General features: G+C 45.6%; 1 protein-coding gene across 1 annotated transcript in view; it reads right to left on the bottom strand.

Annotated features, from left to right (window-relative positions):
- The window catches only part of GFPT2 (glutamine--fructose-6-phosphate transaminase 2), a 45,434-nt gene that overhangs the window by 23,960 nt on the left and 647 nt on the right, over positions 1-20,827 (bottom strand). Inside the window, exons 2-6 of the mRNA XM_027096394.1 lie at positions 5,968-6,075; positions 4,990-5,088; positions 4,366-4,491; positions 1,880-1,938; positions 1,078-1,212 (exon numbers count right to left, since the gene is read on the bottom strand). Of these exons, the coding sequence (XP_026952195.1) occupies positions 1,078-1,212; positions 1,880-1,938; positions 4,366-4,491; positions 4,990-5,088; positions 5,968-6,075 (527 nt within the window). The remainder of the gene's footprint in view (positions 1-1,077; positions 1,213-1,879; positions 1,939-4,365; positions 4,492-4,989; positions 5,089-5,967; positions 6,076-20,827) is intronic.

Raw genomic sequence — 20,827 nt, 5'->3', positions numbered from 1 at the left:
TGGGACAGGCTTTTATTTATAAATATGTCCTCTAAATTAAGGTCCCCCAAAATGGGAGTCATAGGGCAAAGGGTTTGACTTACTTTTAAAAAAAGACTGAAAATACCAAAGGGTCATATATTTTAAACCACAGTGTTGTACCCAAAGCAGCCTCTGACCCCAGATGTTCTAGATTCTCGGCCCTGAACAGTCTCCAAGCTGTCTCCATCTCAGGGGAGCTATTGGACAGCTTTGATGCTCAGAAGGATGGATTCTAGTAAGTCTGGAGCCCTCTCCTCCTCCCTCCACCGTCCCATGGCGGGCCTGGGTCTGCTCTACCTCCTCTTCCAACGAGGTGTCTCTCTTGGACAATCCCTCCACAATATGCCTCTTTGCAGGGACCTTGTTCCATGGGTCCAGCCCTCCGGGACATCACCAATCTCTTTCTCCCACCTGGATCATTCATTTCAGCACACAGACATGATCTGATATCTCCTACCACAAAAATACAATCCTGCCTCAGAACTGCAACCCTCTCCCTTCACTGGGCCATTTCTTTGCACCCTTCTTCTTCTACAACCAAACTTCTCAAAAGTCCACACCTGCTGTCTTTATTGCCTCTTCCTTCCTTCTAACTCCACTCAGTAAGGACTTGTGGGCATTTCTCCCACATGACGAATAACTGCTTTACTGAAACAGGAGGAAAGACTACAATTCTAAGTCTCCAACATCAGTTAAATTCATCTTGGGTATGTATGCACACAAGTCAACAATGCACACAAGTCAACTGATAAGATGACAACATGAACTGCCACAATCAAGGTCCCTTGTGCAACACACCATTGGTAGAAGCCACAGATCAGAAGGCCTATCACCATTTCAGAGATGTTAAAACAAAGCAAAGCAGTTTCTATTTGATGTTTACTACCAAAACCTCAGAACTTCTCCCAATTCTACAAGGATGTAACATTTTAAGGCCAGGCACTGTAGATGAGCCATCTTTAATCCTCAGGTACTTGGTGCAAGTTTGCCTAATAAATGTTTATAAAAACTGAAGGAATGAAGGGATGATTTAGATAAGTGAGACTTGTAACTCACCAACTGCTGAATGACTCTCTCAACCAGTGTTGAAAATGTAATGTCTTCAGTTTCTCTGTTGTCGAACACATATTTAATCAGCTTGGCGATGGTCTCTGTATCTGTTTCTGACTCAAACTCATAGCCTTTGCTTTCCTGGAATATTTGGTTGGACAGAGTGTCAGATAATGGTTGTTGTGCAATGCTGGCCTGGCCAGCTCCCTCTCCTCCCTTATGATTTGTCCTTGGAGTGACTTAAGGCAAGAACAAGGAAAACGGGGAAGGGATGAGAAATGTTTGCCTGAATCCCACAGCCTAACACAGCTGAGTCATTGTAGTCTTCCCTGAGATCATCCCGCCTCAGAAGCTTGTCCTTGCCATTAATCTGGACATTGCAAAATAACAGCAATCAGAATGATCAAATACATTGAGTCAAATCCACCCACCTCCCAACCAATACCACAACCTCTTCATACCTGAAACTCTCGCCGCCTGCATTCCCACCCCACATTCCATTTGGTGTATGAGTTGGTATGTTATTCAGTGCAGATACTTTAATAAAAAGAAGTTCATGTTCTTTTGATTCTGCTCTGACTCTGCAACGGTCTTTGAGGTAAATGAGAATGCCCTGCTCTCTCCTCCAGCAAGATCTGGGGAGGAGCCTGAGCTGGGGATGAGTTTTGGGTCTAATGTGGTGACGTGGCCAAGAGTGGACCTCAATCAGCTTCTGCCTTTTTTTCTGGAGGGGAATGAGCTGGTTGGAAAGTTTCTGGGAAAGACCAATACCACTTGACTTAGATGTTACCCAGGGGAAGTATCTTACCAGAAATTTCCTCAGGTCTTTGTAATTTGTAATGATCCCATTATGGATGACCACGAATTCTGGAAGAAAAGTTTAGTCAAGAGAGAAATGCTATGAAGAAATGAAGTTCAAGTCAGATGTGAAGAAAGACAATTTGACAGCTTGAAACCTACAAACTCTGCTCATACAGACACTTGTGTTAAGCAAACTGCATTTACAAGGATTAGAGCTGACATCTGCCATGACTGCAATTTAAACCCAAGGAAATAACACATTTCTCTTTTGATAAAAAGCATCCACCAACCTGGCCACGCACTGAGCTCTGACTTGTGGCCTACAGTAGCATGAAATAGGCTTTGGTATTTATGGCAAAAGGGATGATTAACCCTTCATTATCTATTAACTGTCTTCACAACCATCCCGTTCTCCATTGTTTTCATATCTATTGTGACTTTATTTCTTCACATTATTTTCTTAACCCTGTCACATTTTCTTTCATCTCAGCCTATTGTCTTAACTTCTCATCATTAATTTGTTTCCTAGAATCTGTGTTTTCTTTGTGAAAACTTCTTTGTGTAATTTTCATATGCAGTGTAGTTGCTGGGTATAAGTCTTCCTTAAAAGTATGCTCTGGGCTTCCCTGGTGGCACAGTGGTTGAGAGTCCGCCTGCCGATGCAGGGGATGCGGGTTCGTGCCCCGGTCCGGGAAGATCCCACATGCCGCGGAGCAGCTGGGCCTGTGGGCCATGGCTGCTGGGCCTGTGGGTCCGGAGCCTGTGCTCCGCAGCGGGAGGGGCTACAACGGTGAGAGGCCCGCGTGCCGCAAAAAAAAAAAGTATGCTCTTCAGATATCACTGATAAGTCGTTGGAGAAATTTTACAAATCTTTTATTATTTCCCATGTTGTTTTATTTTCAATTACTCATCCTGAGTCACGGCAGGCATTTCCAAATTTGGGTGTGGGGGCAATCTCCTTGGAGCCTAGCTGCTTTGGGGACACAGAATCATTGTCTGCAGTGAAGCGGGGGTTCACCCTATCATCTCAGTGGGCAGGAGGCTGAGGTTGAGGTGGCGACATTTCAGGGCACATGGTCTCGGTACAGTGTGTTACCTCAGCCAACACTGTTGCTCCAGGGACCAGCCTCTGCATCTGGCTTGGGGTTTGGCTGGATGTATATCGTAGGTCCTCAGCACCGTGGGGTCTATTGTCCCCCTCCTGAGTGCAGGGTGCCTGATCCTGTAGTGGGGCGTCTCATGGCTCAGGGCATGGACCAGATGCAAGGAATGGTCCCCAGCAAAGAAACCTCACTACCCAAGTCTCTGACCATGTAGGTGTATATATAGCCTGGTCCCTGTGCTATCTCTGGCTGCTCTGATGAGAGAGGTGCATGGGGCCCTCCTGTTCTCTCCGGGAGGCTTTCCTTTCCAAATCGGGCAGGGTGAGCTGCCTCCAGGCACTGCAGTGTCCACAGGGGCAAAGGACACTGACCAGGGAGGTGCTGCTCTCTCCTGTGGCCTGACTTCCAAGACAATTAATGGCAGTGAGGCGTGTCAAGTGTTTAGCTAATAGTAAATACCCTACAACTACTCTTACTCTAACATGAGGCTTGGCAAGAACCTGCATTATGCCACATTCTGGAGTCGGCTTGGGGTGGAGGATCCCAGCTGACTCCAGAAATCACTCTCTCCACCGGACACCCTCTCGCATCATGCCCAGGTGTGGGTCATGGGTGCTTCTGACCTGACCAGGCCCAACCCAGAGTGGAGACCCACTAGAAGGCCCAGTCTCCATCTCATATGCCCATGTGTCCTACTGCCAGAGGCCTGACACCCCTGGGTGCTGACCACAGAGTCCCTGAGAGCTACCAGTGGGAGCTCCAGACCTACCAGTCCTTCACCCATGAGAGGAGACTGGGACATCATTTAAGAGAACCACCACATAAAGAATTGTCCTGGGGGCTCAGGCAAGTGATGTGGACCCATGAGCTGGGGCTGACATGGTGAGGGGGGGAATTGGGAGAACTGGGTGGCCCTCGTTACAGGGACCAGGATTGGAGCAGGCACCTCAGATGTTAAACAAGATCAGCACTGCCACCTGCCCTGGCTCAGGACCACTCTCTTCAGGGGCAGGGATGGGTATAGCTGGACGAGGAAGGAACCCCAATCTTTCCTCAAGTGCCCAGCCCTCTGGAACACTCTGGTCCCTAACTGAGGAGCAGTGCCCAGGCCTTCAACCCTTTATACCACCAAGTCCCACTCAGGCTGGGTCCCCAGAGCCAAAGGCATTCATGGGAAGTGCCACTGTTTTCCTGTGGATGCCTGCAGGGTCAGCACTACCAGGGTCCAGGTTGAATTTGCCTCCTTTCTAGGGCCCAGTGCCAACAGTTTGGATACTCGGGGAAGACAGGGATGCTGAGAAGCCAGATGGTGGTGGGTGTGGATCAACCCTGGCACAGGTCAGGGCCAGGCACAACCACTAGGACAGGGGAGCAAGGCTATACTACATACCGTTGCCTTTGTCTGAGCGCTGTGGGTGGCTGTTGACAGCATTGGGAACCCCGTGGGTAGCCCAGCGTGTGTGGGCAATGCCAAAGTGGGTCTCAAACTCCACTTTTAAGTCCATGCTGTCCTGTTCTAGATGAAGGAAAAATAAGTTTGCCGCACTTTAAGCATTGACATGGTACTGTTACATGAGGTGACTTCATTACATGAAGACACATCAGCTACACCAAAAGTACATCCCACCATCAACCACAAAGGCCCCATTCTGGAGAATTCTGCCAGACCCTTGCTTTAGTTAGTACTTATCAGTAATCTAACTCACTTAACTGAAATAAACTTACTTTAAAAAGAAAATTACAGGTCCCTACCATAAATGGAAAAGCAGTATCATTTGCCAGAAACATTAAAATACATAAGTACTAAATATTGAAAAAAAAATTCTCAGCGCACCATCACCTGAAATAAACCATCCCATATTCTGGGAAACAGTTTTGCAACATGGACTTAACCCTCCTATTTTTCCATACTTGGGTAGGTTAATATTTTTAGTCTCCAATGCTGTTGGAATTAAAGATTTTAAAGTGATCCAGGCTGCGATTATTACTCTGACTTGGAATGTCTTTCACATACTGTAAAGTTCTTCATCAAGAGCCTTGACATTTCCTCTTTTCTTGACTAGCTGGATATGTCTTTCTTTGACTTCGTTATTATTTCCATCGATTGCCACACCTGTAACATAAACATGATTTTTTGTACTGGAACTTAAGTTTTGTCTCCCATGCTTCATTACAGGGAATGACCCTGGGTGAGGGCTATACAGAACTGTGGATTTATTAGTTCTTATTCCCCAGGCTTGCTACCCAGAAGAGAACTAGACAGTGTTAGGATATTGACTTGGAAAGAGGAGGCTGTGACTGTGACAGTGCTAACCAGCAATCAGGGAACATGTGCCTAGAACCCAGGCTGTGGCTGCCTCACCCCGGCTTCTAACCAGGGTAATTCTCGGAGTTTGCCTGCAGGAGAGGTGCCACCACGTCTGCCACCAAAGGCAGTGGGCTCATTTAAGGACATTTGTGCACTTTGCATTCTGCTACTTTAGCTGGTGTTTCCATTGCACTAGTGTTCCTGCAATCTTTCATCTGACTTGCTTTCTATTAAGAATTTATAGGAATATATAATTATCTGGCTCTCCTTTTTCTCCTAAGGCTGCTTAATTAAAAATGGGAAACAGACTAAATATCCACCTGTTATGTGGATGAAGGAGTAAACTCTGAGGTAGGCATCCAGTGGAGGACTGTGCAGCCACTTAGAAAGATTATGTTAGGAAGTGTTTAGGATAATGGAAAAAAACAATGTAAGTGCAAGAAGAAGAACACAAAATTACAGAATTGCATAATTATAATTAGATAAAACAATAAATATCTGCATGACACCTCTACCATCCCCAGACCCCAGACAACCACAGGAGGGACACAGATATTGATGGGGGGGTGCTTGTGATGGATTTTTTTTTACCTTTGTTTTTTCTTTCTACTTTTCTATAGAAATTTTCAAATTTGTTTAATGAACAAGTATTATGTTTATATGGCAGCAGCCTGCAAAGCCTACCTGCTGAGTCATAGCCTCTATACTCAAGCCGCTGCAGTCCCTTGATGAGGGTTTCAAAAATCTCCTTCCTTGTCCGGGGGACTCTGTAGTTCATGTAGGCGAAGATTCCTGTTAAAAGAGGGAAAACCATATGTTTATAAAACACTTGGTTCGTGTTTAGAAGAAAACACTTCTGGGGAAACAGATACCAGTGGAGGCGCATCGCTGAAGGGCTTCCAGGCTGCCTGCAGAGGAAGGTGTGGCCTTCCCCAGACATAATGGAAGAAGAGCAGAACTCCCTTCCTGCTTCTAGAAGGACATTGTATGCAGCCCTCCTGCAGTGACAAAAGGACTCACAAAGCATGTGAAGAACACACTCACACACCATGGCCTTGCCATTCCACTGTGGAGAATTTCTCCTATGGACATACTCGAAGAAGACGCCTTTCATTGTGGCAACATTTATAACAGAAAAGATGAGCAAAACAAAGCAACCACCTAGGGCCATCTGGAAGTCCCCGCTATGTGTACTCCTTGGTTTGCACAGAACACACCTGAGAAGAGTCAAAAGGAGGTCACCCCAGCCTCCTGTGACAGGTAGGAACAGGGGCTGGGGCCTTTGCTCCACTTTCCACTTGGCCCTACTGCTTGGAGTATTACCATCAATAAGCACTACTTTTACAACAGCAAGCATAAAATCATCTATTGGCCTCATAGAGAATCCTTATCTTCAAGGGAGGCCCACCAGCCTAGAAGATTTTGTTTGGCTTTATTTTCTGCATTCATATATTAAAATAATATTTTCCCAAATAGGAAGAAACAGTCATCATGTTGGTTCTTTCCAAACTCCTCCACTTCCCTGCTTGAGACTACAGACCCTTGGTCTGTCTCTATCCTGCTCTGTGAGTGTCCCATCCCATTACCCCTCTGTCCTTTTGCCCTACACAGGAAAACCTCCCTTCTCAAAGTTCAGCTCCAACCCCACCTCCCAGGGCAGGCTTGTCCAGGCCCTGGCCAGAAGTGTTCACCTGCTCTTACATCCTGAGACATCTACATCCCCTGACAAGGTCACAGGCGTCTTGGCACATGGTCCTTGTTCAATAAATGTATGTGGATAGAATGACCATGAATCTGTATTAAGCAGGGAAGCAACAATATGGATCGTGAAAAGGAACTCATCTTATTGAGAACTCACTATATGCCAGGCACTGGGCTAAGCACTGCTACACAGGTATCAATCAAAGCTTGAAGCAGTCTTAGAGGTTGGACCTGCCATTACCCTCCCCTTACCTTCTGGAACTGGGCCAGCGTCAGGAGTGGAACCAAAGAGACCTGATTTTAGGACTTAAATGATACTAACCTCTGGGCAGCACTGCCTCGGGGATGAATAGGGTTAAAAGAAGGTTTATTTTCTCAATTTTAATTTTTAAATTTTATTATTTTTAAATTTTCTCAACATTTTTCTGGTATGACAGAAAGGTCAGCAAAATTTTAAAATTTCCAGATACCTGTACCTGCACTCCCATGTTCATTGCAGCATTATTTACAATAGCCAAGACATGGAAACAACTTAAGTGTCCACTGATGGATGAATGGATAAAGTAGCCATGGAATATATATGTAGTATTATTTTTATTAATTAATTAATTTTATTTATTTATTTTTGGCTGCGTTGGGTCTTTGTTGATGTGCGTGGGCTTTCTCTAGTTGTAGCGAGTGCGGGCTACTCTTGGTTGCGGGCTTCTCATTGCAGTGGCTTCTCTTGTTGTGGAGCACGGGCTCTAGGCGCACGGGCTTCAGTAGTTGTAGCACGTGGGCTCTGGAGCGCAGGCTCAGTAGTTGTGGCACATGGGCTTAGTTGCTCCACGGCATGTGGGATCTTCCTGGACCAGGGCTCAAACCCATGTGCCCTGCATTGGCAGGCAGATTCTTAACCACTGAGCCACCAGGGAAGCCCTATATATGTAATATTAATGGAATATCATCCAGCCATAAAAAAGGAGGAAATCCTGATGTTTGTGACAACATGGACGAATCTTGAGGGCAATACGCTAAGTGAAATAAGTCAGACAGAGAAAGACAAATACTGTATGATCTCACTTTTATATAGAATCTAACCAAAAAACTAACTCATAGACAAAGAAATCAGATTGGTGGTTGCCAGAGATGGGGGATGAGAGGTGAGCGAATTAGGTGAAGGTGGTCAAAAGGTACAAACTTCCAGTTATAAGATAAATTCTGGTGATGTAATGTACAGCATGGTGGCTATAGTTAATATTCTATTGTATATTTGAAAGTTGCTAAGAGAGTAGATCTTAAAAGTTCTCATCACAGTGAAAAACTTTTAATTACGTGAGGTGATGAATGTTAACTAATCTTATTGGGGTAATCATTTTGCAATATGTATATACATATACACATACATATGTAACATATACCAATACATATATACATATACAAATCATTATGTTGTATATCTTAAATTTATACAATGTTATACATCAATTATATCTCAATAAAACTGGGAAAAATATTTGCCAGATATAAACCTTGGAGAGGGCAACCTGCCTGCAGATAACTAAGGGATGATCGTGATTATACAGCAAACCACATGTCATATCTCTGTAATATCTGTAATGACTCTAGGTTATATTCAAGTCAATATAGTATTTTTGAATGAATGATTAATCTAAATGATTTAAATTAAATGATTAAAGCAAATATTATACTCCTAAGCAGTAAGTAGGGTCACATCATAGAAATTTAACTTGCTAAAATTAATCTAGACACAGTCAAAAAATAGGCGATGAGATTATACAGTGCTAAAAATTATATTTTGCATTCTTAGGTACTGTATGCTACTGTACACAGGATATATTTGCACACAAGTATTAAGGGGCAGGGTTTATATTTAAAAACACGCACACTGTGGTTTCTGAGCAGTTACAGATGTTTTCTTTTAAAAATGGCCAAGGATAATTTTGGCAGTCAGCTATTTTTGTCTTCTAGGTCAGGTGAGAAGCGCTTCCCCAGCTTAGCATCTGTGCTTCAAGAGCTCACAATTTACCCTACGCTTCAAACCTAAACACTTCTGGTCAGAGGATGTATTTTTGTCACCTTACATATATATAAAAAAAAAGACAGCTACTTTTTAATGTAAATTTTTTAACAGCTTCATTGGGATACAAGTCACATACCATAATATTATCCCATTTAAAGTGTACAATGCAATGGTTTTTGAGTATATTCACAGAGTTGTGTAGCCATCACCATAATCTATGCTTAGGTAAAACTTTCTATAACATTAATTTTTCTGCAAAAAAATCAGGAAGTTCCCTGGAGGGATATGGTCAAATTCCAGTCAATGTAAAGAGCACATAGCTATGGGAGGTGGCTATATGAAGGATGGAGCAACTCACAAACCATTTTTGTAGTCTTTTAAACTGCAAAACTCTCCTGGCACCTTGGGAATTATTCTAGAATTATACCTGCACCCTCACAAAGGGGAGCTAACAGGCATTGCAGATGACACAAAGGCCCATACACCAACTCTTGTTTTTCTTTTGGTGGGGGGGGCTGGGTGGAGACAATGTATATTTCCAAAAGTCAAATTATTGTCTATTTTTCTCCCATAAGCATGGAATAAAAGATATATATTTTTTTATTCTATTTTGTTCAGTGGCCTTGTCTTCTTTGTTGGCTTTATGCCTTAAAAAAATAATACACAGTTTTATATACAATCTACTGTGTTCTTCAACTTCTTTTTATTTATTTGTTTGGCAAGAATTCATCCTCTTATTCATTCTTTTGAAAATATCTAGAGCCTTTTTCCTACATGGCATTCACTCTGTTAGGTCTTACAAATATCAAGGAAAATAAAACATACATGATCCTTACAGTCAGAATGAGAGGTGGTCATCAAACAAATATATGCATAAATTATTTTAAATGTTTTGAAAGGAAAAACACCAACTCTTTCAAATCCGAAATTCTTTTACAAGAGCGCTGTATGTTTGCCGATTCTCCCCTGCAATTCCCCGTTCTCTGGGCCAAACTTCACTTCTATGTTTATTTTTTTATTTTTTATTTATTTATTTTTTACATCTTTATTGGAGTATAATTGCTTTACAATGGTGTGTTAGTTTCTGCTTTATAACAAAGTGAATCAGTTATACATATACATATGTTCCCATATCTCTTGCGTCTCCCTCCCTCCCACCCTCCCTATCCCACCCCTCCAGGCGGTCACAAAGCACCGAGCTGATCTCCCTGTGCTATGCAGCTGCTTCCCACTAGCTATCTACATTACGTTTGGTAGTGTATATATGTCCATGCCACTCTCTCGCTTTGTCACAGCTTACCCTTCCCGCTCCCCATATCCTCAAGTCCATTCTCTAGTAGGTCTGTGTCTTTATTCCTGTCTTACCCCTAGGTTCTTCATGACACTTTTTTTTTCTTAAATTCCATATATACGTGTTAGCATACGGTATTTGTCTTTCTCCTTCTGACTTACTTCACTCTGTATGACAGACTCTAGGTCTACCCACCTCATTACAAATAGCTCAATTTCGTTTGTTTTTATGGCTGAGTAATATTCCATCGTATATATGTGCCACATCTTTTTTATCCATTCATCCGATGATGGGCACTTAGGTTGTTTCCATCTCCAGGCTATTGTAAATAGAGCTACAATGAACATTTTGGTACATGACTCTTTTTGAATTATGGTTTTCTCAGGGTATATGCCCAGTAGTGGGATTGCTGGGTCATATGGTAGTTCTATTTGTAGTTTTTTAAGGAACCTCCATACTGTTCTCCATAGTGGCTGTACCTATTCACATTCCCACCAGCAGTGCAAGAGTGTTCCCTTTTCTCCACACCCTCTCCAGCATTTATTGTTTGTAGATTTTTTGATGATGGCCATTCTGACTGGTGTGAGATGATATCTCATTGTAGTTTTGATTTGCATTTCTCTGATGATTAATGATGTTGAGCATTCTTTCATGTGTTTGTTGGCAGTCTGTATATCTTCTTTGGAGAAATGTCTATTTAGGTCTTCTGCCCATTTTTGGATTGGGTTGTTTGTTTTTTTGTTATTGAGCTGCATGAGCTGCTTATAAATTTTGGCAATTAATCCTTTGTCAGTTGCTTCATTTGGAAATATTTTCTCCCATTCTGAGGGTTGTCTTTTGGTCTTGTTTATGGTTTTCTTTGCTGTGCAAAAGCTTTGAAGTTTCATTAGGTACCATTTGTTTATTTTTGTTTTATTTCCATTTCTCTACGAAGTGGGTCAAAAAGGATCTTGCTGTGATTTATGTCATAGAGTGTTCTGCCTATGTTCTCCTCTAAGAGTTTGATAGTTGGAAACACAAAAGATCCTGAATAGCCAAAGCAACCTTGAGAACGAAAAATGGAGCTGGAGGAATCAGGCTCCCTGACTTCAGACTATACTACAAAGCTACAGTAATCAAGATAGTATGGTACTGGCACAAAAACAGAAATATAGATCAATGGAACAGGATAGAAAGCCCAGAGATAAACCCACGCACATATGGTTACCTTATCTTTGATAAAGGAGGCAGGAATGTACAGTGGAGAAAGGACAGCCTCTTCAATAAGTGGTGCTGGGAAAACTGGACTGGTACATGTAAAAGTATGAGATTAGAACACTCCCTAACACCATACACAAACTTCACTTCTGAACTCACGTCAGGCACTTATGCATCTCTGGCTCTGAGACCCAGAACAGCCCCCTTGGTGGGAGGTGCTGCTGCCAGAGCCCCTGGTGGGCTGGAACTGGCTGGAACGGCTAAAGGGTCCTTGCCATCAGGACCACCAGCTGTGTCCACACCCAGCTGGGAGGCTTGGCAGCCACTCAAGCACCGTTTGGTTGATTACTGTGGTGAGAGGGGCTGCCAAGAAGTGGTTTTCAAGGTCTTTGTGCAAGAAGGCATAAATCTAATTTTTAACATGAAATCTCTTGCATACCAACCTCTTTTCAGTAAATTCTTTTAAGCACTGTCTCTCTCCTCTCTCTTGGCTGGATTCTCCCTGCACACCACCACATGAAAGTGAATAAAGCAGCACCTATACTGTGCTCTTATTATTTAAAAAAATAATGGAATAGAATAAAGCTGCTTTCCCAGGAATTTTGTTTGCTATTCATATCAGAATTCCCTTCTGGAATCCCATTCATCTGCAATAAAAGCTGCAGTGAGAATCCATTTTTTACCTATGAAATCAGTAAAGATCCACCAGTTTGACAACAAGTGAGAGTTTAAATTTGTACACTCTCTTTGGAAGGCAATTTGGCAATCTCTCAAATTAAAATGTACACATCTGTTGCACAAAGCTTCTGCACTTCTAGGAATGTCTCCAACAGATATCTGTGCAGAGATTCAACTGTGCATGCATTAGGATAGTTGCTCAGCGCTGTCTGTGATAGCTGAAGACTGGGACAGCCTGATGCCTGGCAGGGCCCAGGTAAGTGGTGGCACGGCCACACGTGGCCACTGTATGGCCACATGCAGGCAGCCCTATACAGAGAACAAGGTGAAGCTGTGTGTTCTCTTGGAAAACAGGCTACATCTCCAAGATGTGTCAAGGGAAAAAAGTGGCCTGCAGAACATCTGTAAATTACCCAAGGTGGGGCAGGGAGACACATAGCGTGTTCCTGGAAGACCCAAGGAGCAGTGGTTGCCACTGACGAGCGTGCTGGACAGAAGGCAGAAACTCCTCTCCCACTGCATGTGTCCCTTTTGTACAGTCAGGATATTTTGCCATGTGCCTGTATGTAGTATGTTACCATGTACCGCTCTATGAATTAGAGAGTGGTGGGTACAGGATTGTCAGCTAGCCCAATCAACTTCACCGTGGCTCCCCAGCTCTGCTCACCTGGAGGGACAACAGCCATGAGAAGGCAGAAAGCAGTCTGAGCACACGGTCCAGTGCGTAAAAAGACAGGGTCAGGGTCACCCCGCCTGGGTTCCTCCTCCCTCGCCTGCTCACTAGTCTGTAACAGCAAGAAGCACAGAGGGTGGCAGCTATGGCCTACCACCTTCGCCAAATATCCATTTCAAATCCCAGCCCACTCCTTGCTTCTGCGTGGCCTGGAGCAAGTCACTGAACTCCCAGTGGAGCGTGGTGATGGCAGCACCTACTTCCTAGGGTTGTTGTGAGAATTCATGGGAGTCTTTGTAAAGCAAGAGGAACAGTGCCTGCTGCATAGTAAGTGTCTGTATCTGTGAAAATGGAGCAGGCAAAGAGCTTCCTCCTCCTGGGGAGCATGCAGCACAAATGCAGGTATGTATACAGCACAGAGGAAGCCCTTGAGAAATTATCATTAAATAAAACCACAAGGAAAATAGTACCAGTTTACTGGTATTTATTTTTGGCTTTCTACTTGGGGAAATGATGATTAAACCAAATGTGTGATCTGGTTACAGATTGATTAAGATGTAAAGCATCCCATAAACATTTCTCTGGCCCACAGGGGCTTCATCACTGTGCTGCGTGCTGCGAAGTGCCAAGATAGACCAGTCAGGGGGCCTTGCAAGGCGAGTCATGAGAGGACATGATGCACAGGGACCACCCGACCCCTCAGGAGACTTGCAGGCAGAGAGGCTGAGAGCTGAGAGGTGGGAAAGGGGCAGAAGCCTCCTGGACCGGCTCTCTGCAAAGGTGGCCGACAGCTCACCCACAGGCCTTCTCCTCTCCCGATTTTTAAAAAGTTACATGGCCCTGTTTATTTCCTATATAGCACTTCCCTTCTTGTCTGTTGTCTGACTCCCCACTGGATTGTAACCTTCATGAGGATGGAGACCACACGTGTCTTGTTTATCTGTCTTATTCCTTGCTATATTCCCAGAACCCAGCACAGAGCCTGGTACATTTTAGGTGCTCAGTAACTACTTTTTGAATGAATGAATACATGAATAAATGAATGGATTTGGTGGGGGGCGTTGATCAGAGAAGGTGACCTTTGAGCTGGGCTGGAGACAGCCACCCTCAACCACGGACAAGCAGAGAGAACCCCCAAGTGTAAGCACGAGGGACAGAAAGGCAAGAGAGGTGGGTAGTGCTGAGTCTGGTGTCCCTGAGTGTTAGCTCCTTTCACCAGGGCAGTGAGGCACTGCTCTAAAGGTAACCCTAAGACACTCAAGCACAAAGGCGTATATGCCCCAGCATTACCCACCCCCAACCATCATGCACTGTGAGGACCCTAGGAATAGAGTGGAGAGCCTTCTAGATAAATGAACCAGGTCCTGGGGAAGGATCCCGGAACTCCACTGGGTGGGATTGCAAAGTAAATCACAACCACCACTATCACCACTCATGAAGTCTTTCCATGTGCCAATACTTTCATAACCTCATCTTGTCTAATCCTCACAATGCCTATATCCAGGCTGTGGTTCCCATGGACAGACAGGGCATCTCTGGCTCCAGGTCCAAAGAGTTGAGTAAATCACAACCAGGTCCACCTGATTGCAGGGGGCTCATCACTGCTGCCCCCCAAATTAGCATAAGACCTGTCTTAGAATCCTACTCCAAGGGATGAGAAATAACTTGCAGAGGGGGCCTGGCCCGTGGGGAGATGCCCATCTGGCCTCTGATGGACACACTCAGAGCTCCCCTGGTGAGGTCCAGGCCATGTTGATACACCCTTCCCTGACCCCTGGGAGGTCACTCCTTCCCCGGGACATTCCTGCTTCTAACTCCACCTTTCTCTTCCCATCTAGGCCCCTCCTCACAGGGCAGAACAACCACAGCAAGGCTGGCTCCCACTACACACCTCCCTTGACCAAGAGGGATGGCGAAATACCTCCAAGCTGGTTGGAGAGATACCCAGCCCTGGGGCAGAGGCTGCCTTGGCCCAACCACTGCAGCTCAGTGTATACCCCTTGCCTACACTGCCATCCTAGCATCCAGAGCTTCGAAACAGCTTTTCAGGGTCCCACTCTTAAAACTGATGGGAAAAGTGAGTGAGAAAAGGTTCCAAAGGTAGAAAAATCCAGATAAATTCAGAGGGACTCCAGAAGAGACTGTAGATGTGATGCAGGATGGACACGAGCCCTTTAAGAAGGGACTGTGGCTCCTTAACCCAGCCCACCTTGGGGGGTCTGGGAATTCTAATGTTCCCTCCAAATATGGCTTGAGAGATCATGTAGGAACTCAGGACCAAATGCACCACAGAGGTCCATCCATGCAGGTAGGGGAGCTTCGACCTTCAAGTGACAGATAATGACAATGACAAGATGGAGGGGCAATGTTTCTGGATTCCCAGCCAGAACTAGGATCACTGAACTCCTGGAACCTTCTCTACAACCCCTGGGGTGCTCGGGGTATTGGATGGGGGGAGGGATTGTTTGGGGCCTAGAGGATGAGGGAAGAAGGTCTAAGTTTACAGTGGGTGGGCTAGGGTCCACATTATGATTCTGTGGCTATCGTTTTGGAAAACTTCTCCATCTTTCCAAGAATCAGCTTCCCAATGAAAGACATTGCCCTCACTGTGACTGAGGGTGAACAGTCCCAGGCAGAGATACCACCTGTACCTCATACAGAGTAAGGCTCCCTCCACTGGAGCTATGTCACCACCCAGCCAGGATGGGACCCTCTCCAGACCAAGGTCACTCTTTCCACCACCATCCAATGCTTCTCAGAATTGAAGAGGTTGACCTCCTTAGTCCGTGAGTCTACTAGAGATTAGGTAATATTCTAAGTCCCAAATTGGAAGACATGGCCAGTTGGATTTATGCCTCATAAAATTCCTGAGTGTGTGTGTGGCATGCCAGGGGAGGCGGGCAGTATACCCTTCCAGGTGAGGCCCCGAGGAAAGGGAGGCCACTGGGCCAGGAGCAAGGGCTGCAAAAGGAGGCTGTGGCCTCTCTGGATGTCCAGGCCTCCCTTGTGCAGACTGGGGAAGGCCACTTTATTCATGAAGTGGGAAGGACAATTTCTGCTGCTTCCTCACAGAAGTAAGAGTAAAGGTGGAGATCGCTCAGCTGGGTCCTCTCACAAAGGCAGAGGAGTCCCCAGGCCTGGCTCAGGGTCAGGAGGGGGTTGGCTCTTCTGGGGACAGCCTTACCCTGTTTCAGGCCTCCTTGGGACTCCAAGGGTTCAAGTTACCACAACACTCTAATCCCTGAGATAACAGGGGACTCTGCTTCCTGCAGTAAATGTGGGCAAGGCATTTTTCTTTTTAATAGAAAATTCCTGGAGTCCCTGTCCCCTTAGGGCTTCGCCAAAACAAAGGGGAAGCAACATACAAATACTCTTAATTGTACTTAAAAAAAACTTTCAAGAAAAAAAAAAGAAGTTCAAACTGCCAAATTCAGCTATGAAAAAGCCAGACTTTTTTTTTCCAGTGAAATATTTCCTTTGAAAATTAAAAAGAGGCAGATGACTAGATTAAATTACTTGGCTTTGCACCTAATGAATCTTCAGAACGTTCTCCCAAGAGTGTTTGTAACCTCAAGTTACTACTCCTTTATAAGCAAATTTTGCTAAATATAAAAATAACTCCTCAATTTAAAAGCACTATTTACTAATCTTATATCACAAAATGTCCAGAAGGTTTCTCAGAACTCGGGAAACCCCTGATGAATAAGACTGATGGGGAAATGGCATGATGATGCGGCGGGGGGAGAAGGAGGATGTGGAGGAGGGTGGAGGCCATGCTGAGCCCCTGCCTGGCTGGCCGCCCAGCTGGCCTCTCTGCAGCCCTCCAGAGAGTGCCATAAAAGTCCCATAAGTAGGGGCAGGGGTGTTAAAGAGCTGCTAAGACTGGCTCCGAAGAGCCAACTGTGTGCATCTCTTCCCAACTCCATGCTCAAGGACCTCATGCTGGTGACCTGAAATTAGCCACGGTGAGAGTATTCACACCATAGAAACTGGCAAACCAAAGAGCTGGTTGTTAAACATTTATCTGCACACTACTGTGTAGGGGGCTCTGTTTCTCAAGGCTCCTATGGCTTGGAGAGGCAACAAGCTAGGCGTCCTGACCCCAGAGTCTGTGCCCCATCAACTCCAGTCCAGTCTCTTCTGAGGCATCCATCCATGAACTGAACTATTATAAGGAGGAAGGGAGTGTCAAATATGACAGGGTTCTGAGAGCCAAAAGAAGTTTGGGACAAAAGGATGAGCTTTCCCGAGCCAAGTAATCTCCCTGGATTGCTGTTTCCTCACCTAAGACGAGAGGCAAGCGAGTCCCCGTAAGCATTTGACAAGTTCTCCTGAAAGACTGCTGTGCAGTAAACACACTGTGTGTGGGTGCGGGTGTGTGTCCTGGCCCCTCTTGATTCTGGGGAATAAAACCATGCCTGTTTCTTGCAGAGAAGAGATGAGTGGGAAGAGTATCACGTACACACATGGAAAGCAAGATGCAAGATATTTATATGACATGGGAACTGACTTTTAGAGAAAGTATGAACACTATTTGGTCCATCTGGGTGTGTGGCATGATGCCAGTGAAGGAAGGGGTATTTAACTGATGCCTACATTCACCTTCTGACTGGGACCAGAGGAGTTGGGTGTGTGTGGTGCAGATGCTGGTAGCCCTCTGGTCAACATTCTTGTAGCCATCTGGGATTGGCAACACTGGACTATTCTTGCAGAAGGCATCTGAAAGCAAGAACCCAACTGTAGCAGGATGAATAATCGTCCTCAAAAATATTAGGTCTTAACTCCTAGAATCTATCTGTAAATGGAAAAGCGTCTTTATAGATGTGATTAAGTTAAGGATCTTGATATGGGAGATTATTCTAAATTATACAGATGGGCCCTAAATGAAATCACAAGTGTCCTTATAAAAGGGAAGCAGAAGGAGATTTAATATGGAAGAGGAGAAAGTGATGTTACCATGGAAGAGGAGACTGGAATGAGTAGCCACAAGCCAAAGAATGCCAGCAACCACCAGAAGCTGGAAGAGTCAAGGAACAGATTCTCCCCTAGAGCTTCTGGAGGAAGTGGGGCCCTGTTGGCACCTCCATTTTGGCCCAGTAAAACTGATTGTTGGACAACTAGTCTTCAGAACTGTGAGAAAATAGATTTATGTTGTTTTAAATCAGCAAGTTCGTGGCAATTTGTTACAGCAGTCAGAGGAGCTAATACAAAAGATGATGAATTCAAGGCAAGGGCTTTACCTTCTAGCAAAAACTAAGAATTTTTTCTTCTTCAAGTCTTTTTTTCCCGCCTCATAGATGACTAAGTGTAGTAATGAAGGACAGGGAAGATTTAAGAATTCATAGACGGGACATGCAATCCTTTTTGTCACATCCCCAAGCACGCATGCTGCCATGCCCTTCCATATGCTGTGCCCTCAGCCTGGCACACCTATCACCCTCTTCTCTCTGTAGAGCTCATACTTGAAATCAGGCCTGTGACACTGTCCCAGGTCCCTCTCTCTCTTCTGGGGAAAGTCAGTGTCTCTGCTTCCACTGTGCTGGGGTCCCAACCTCAGACTGCATGGGGGCCATCAGGTACCATCAGTGAGTGGGGCAGCTGGGTCAGGGTGGGAGAAATGGGGAGCTTGCACCTGTCATCCCAGGGATCACTGTAAACTATTCAGAAACATGGACTCAGAGTTGCTCATCTTCGATTTTTTCAAGAGAAGTCAAAATCCTACCTATTTAATGTGAAATCTCCCAATTGTGTTATTTGGTAACTACAATAATTTAAAAAAAAAAAAAAGTCTAAATTCTGTGCACCAAACAGAAAGGTGTCTGGCTGCCGGTTTGATATGGGGCTGCCAGGCTGCAGCTCGTGCCCTAGGTCTTCCCTCTATGGCAACATTTACCTCATGAGTTACTCTATCCCTGGTCAGCCTCTGGACTGCCCCTCCAACTACCTGCCCCTTCTCTGAGGGGAGGACCATGCCCACAGAGCCCCAGGGCCTGGAAAACAGGGCCTCTCCAGGAGCAGTTATTCTCTAGAGTGGGGAAAGTAGGGAGGGAGAGGGAATATAGTAACATTTTCATCAGCAGAAAGTCAGCAAAATGCCAGCAATTCCCAGATGTCAACAAAACCACCCATGAGTACCTATGTGTTGCTTCAGATAAACTCTCAGTTCATTAAAACTTTGAGGGTGATCTGCTTAGTGTGTGGAGGATCAACTAGAACTGGGTCCAGCTTCCTGTGGGAGAAGCAGCAAAGACAAGGGAGAGCAGGAGGCACTGTGAGCCCGGTCATCAGGAACTGATAAGGAAAGGCCTTTAGCTCAACCCCTGCTGACCACTGCGGAACCAGCCCCAGAGATCTGAGCTCTGAGGTGGCTTCAAGCCCAGCAGGGCTACAGCCAGTCCAGAGAAAAGACCTAAAACAACTGCTCAGACAAAGGTATGCACAGACCTCTCTGGGCCTCAATTTCCCCAAATGTAAAGTGAAGAGGTAAGTGGTTTATTCCAGGAGCACCTTCACAATTTTTGTACTATCCTTGTACCAAAAGCACAATCATTTCTTTAATATTTTTCTATAAAATTGACCAAAGTTTTTAAAACTTAAATAAATTCATTACAAAAGAAAACAAACATAAAGGAAAACTAGTATCACTTGCCATATATACACAGATCATAATCCAAAAAAAAAAAAAAAAACCCACAAACAAACTACACCAATGGGTTCAATTTTAGCCATCTGCTGCTCTGAGCTCTGAGCCCAGGACAGCTTCCTCCGTGCAAGGGGTGCTCCAGCAAGTGTCAGAAAGATGTTAAAGGCACATTAGCACCCAGCTGAGACTTTCTCTTGGCTACTTGAAAAGGAAATAACTTTCCCATGCAGGAATTCCACAAGACTCCCAGACTTCACTGAGGACTGGAGGGTGGGGTGTGCCAGCAGGGAGCCCTGTTGGGAGGACACAGGTAGTTACAAACCAAAGCTCATCCTTTCCCTAGGGGCCAAAAACACAGCAGCCCTTTAAGAAAGCGGAACAAACTCAGAATTGAGAGTCTGAGCGCCCCCAGGCTCAGAAGGACAACAGAGAAAGGTGGGTATACATAGGAAGCAGGATGGCTAGGGTGGTGGTAGGGGCGGAGGGCATCTGAGAGGAGGAAGGAGGGAAGCTGCTCATGCTGGAGGGGCAGACCCAGTGGGAGGGCCTTGGTGCACCAGTCTGGCTCTAAGACCACCAGGTGGCCAAGGGCCTTGAATGCCACACTAAGGAGTTTGGAACCCAAAGCTTCTTGGCAAAATTGCCACCTTTGCCTTATCTCTCTCCCCAGGAATGCCTACCGGCAGCCCTATATGTACATTACCAATGACACTCAGGAGTACTGACATTTTTGCTGAGGGTTCAGGAATTTAAATTGATGTCTGCTTGGCCTGGGGAAGGCTGCACCCCAAAAGTCAGCTGCCTGCTCCTTGGTCAGTCTGTCCTTTTTCACTTTTTCAGGAGCGCCTGGCCTCAGAAACAAGGCCTGTACAGACCTTGGCCCACGGCTCACTGCTGGCACACCCGACCCCAGCAGCCCTGAGCACGGTCAGACAGAGGCCTTTCATGGCTTCAAAAGTTCCACCAGGTCCTCCAGCCACAGGAGGCTGGAATGGGAAACTGAATCCCACTCAAGGAAAAAAAAAAAAAAATGCACAGTGACCTTTTGTCCCAGCAGAAGTTCTCGGCCCTCTCCCCAGCCAGCGGAGGCGGTCCAGCAAGGAGAGTAAGGAATTGCAGATGTGCGCGCAGGGCCGGGCCGCCCTCCCCACCGTCCCGCAGCCTTGAGGGACCGCGCCCAGTCACCGCGGTATTCGAGACGCCGGGGCCCGACCCCGCTCCCAGTCCAGGGCTCCCTCTCCCAGATTCCGCCCGAAGCTCGGCGGTAGGTGCTGCTTCTTCCCCGCGCCTCGCCGAGAGCTCTTTCCAGCGAAGAGGCGGCAATCCGGAATCAACCCT

The sequence above is a fragment of the Aethalodelphis obliquidens genome, unplaced genomic scaffold (genome assembly GCF_003676395.1).
Source record: "Aethalodelphis obliquidens isolate GAN/ISIS:26980383/991018 unplaced genomic scaffold, ASM367639v1 scaffold102, whole genome shotgun sequence".
In the NCBI taxonomy this organism is placed as follows: domain Eukaryota; kingdom Metazoa; phylum Chordata; class Mammalia; order Artiodactyla; family Delphinidae; genus Aethalodelphis; species Aethalodelphis obliquidens.
This window is presented reverse-complemented; position numbering and strand designations above follow the sequence as displayed.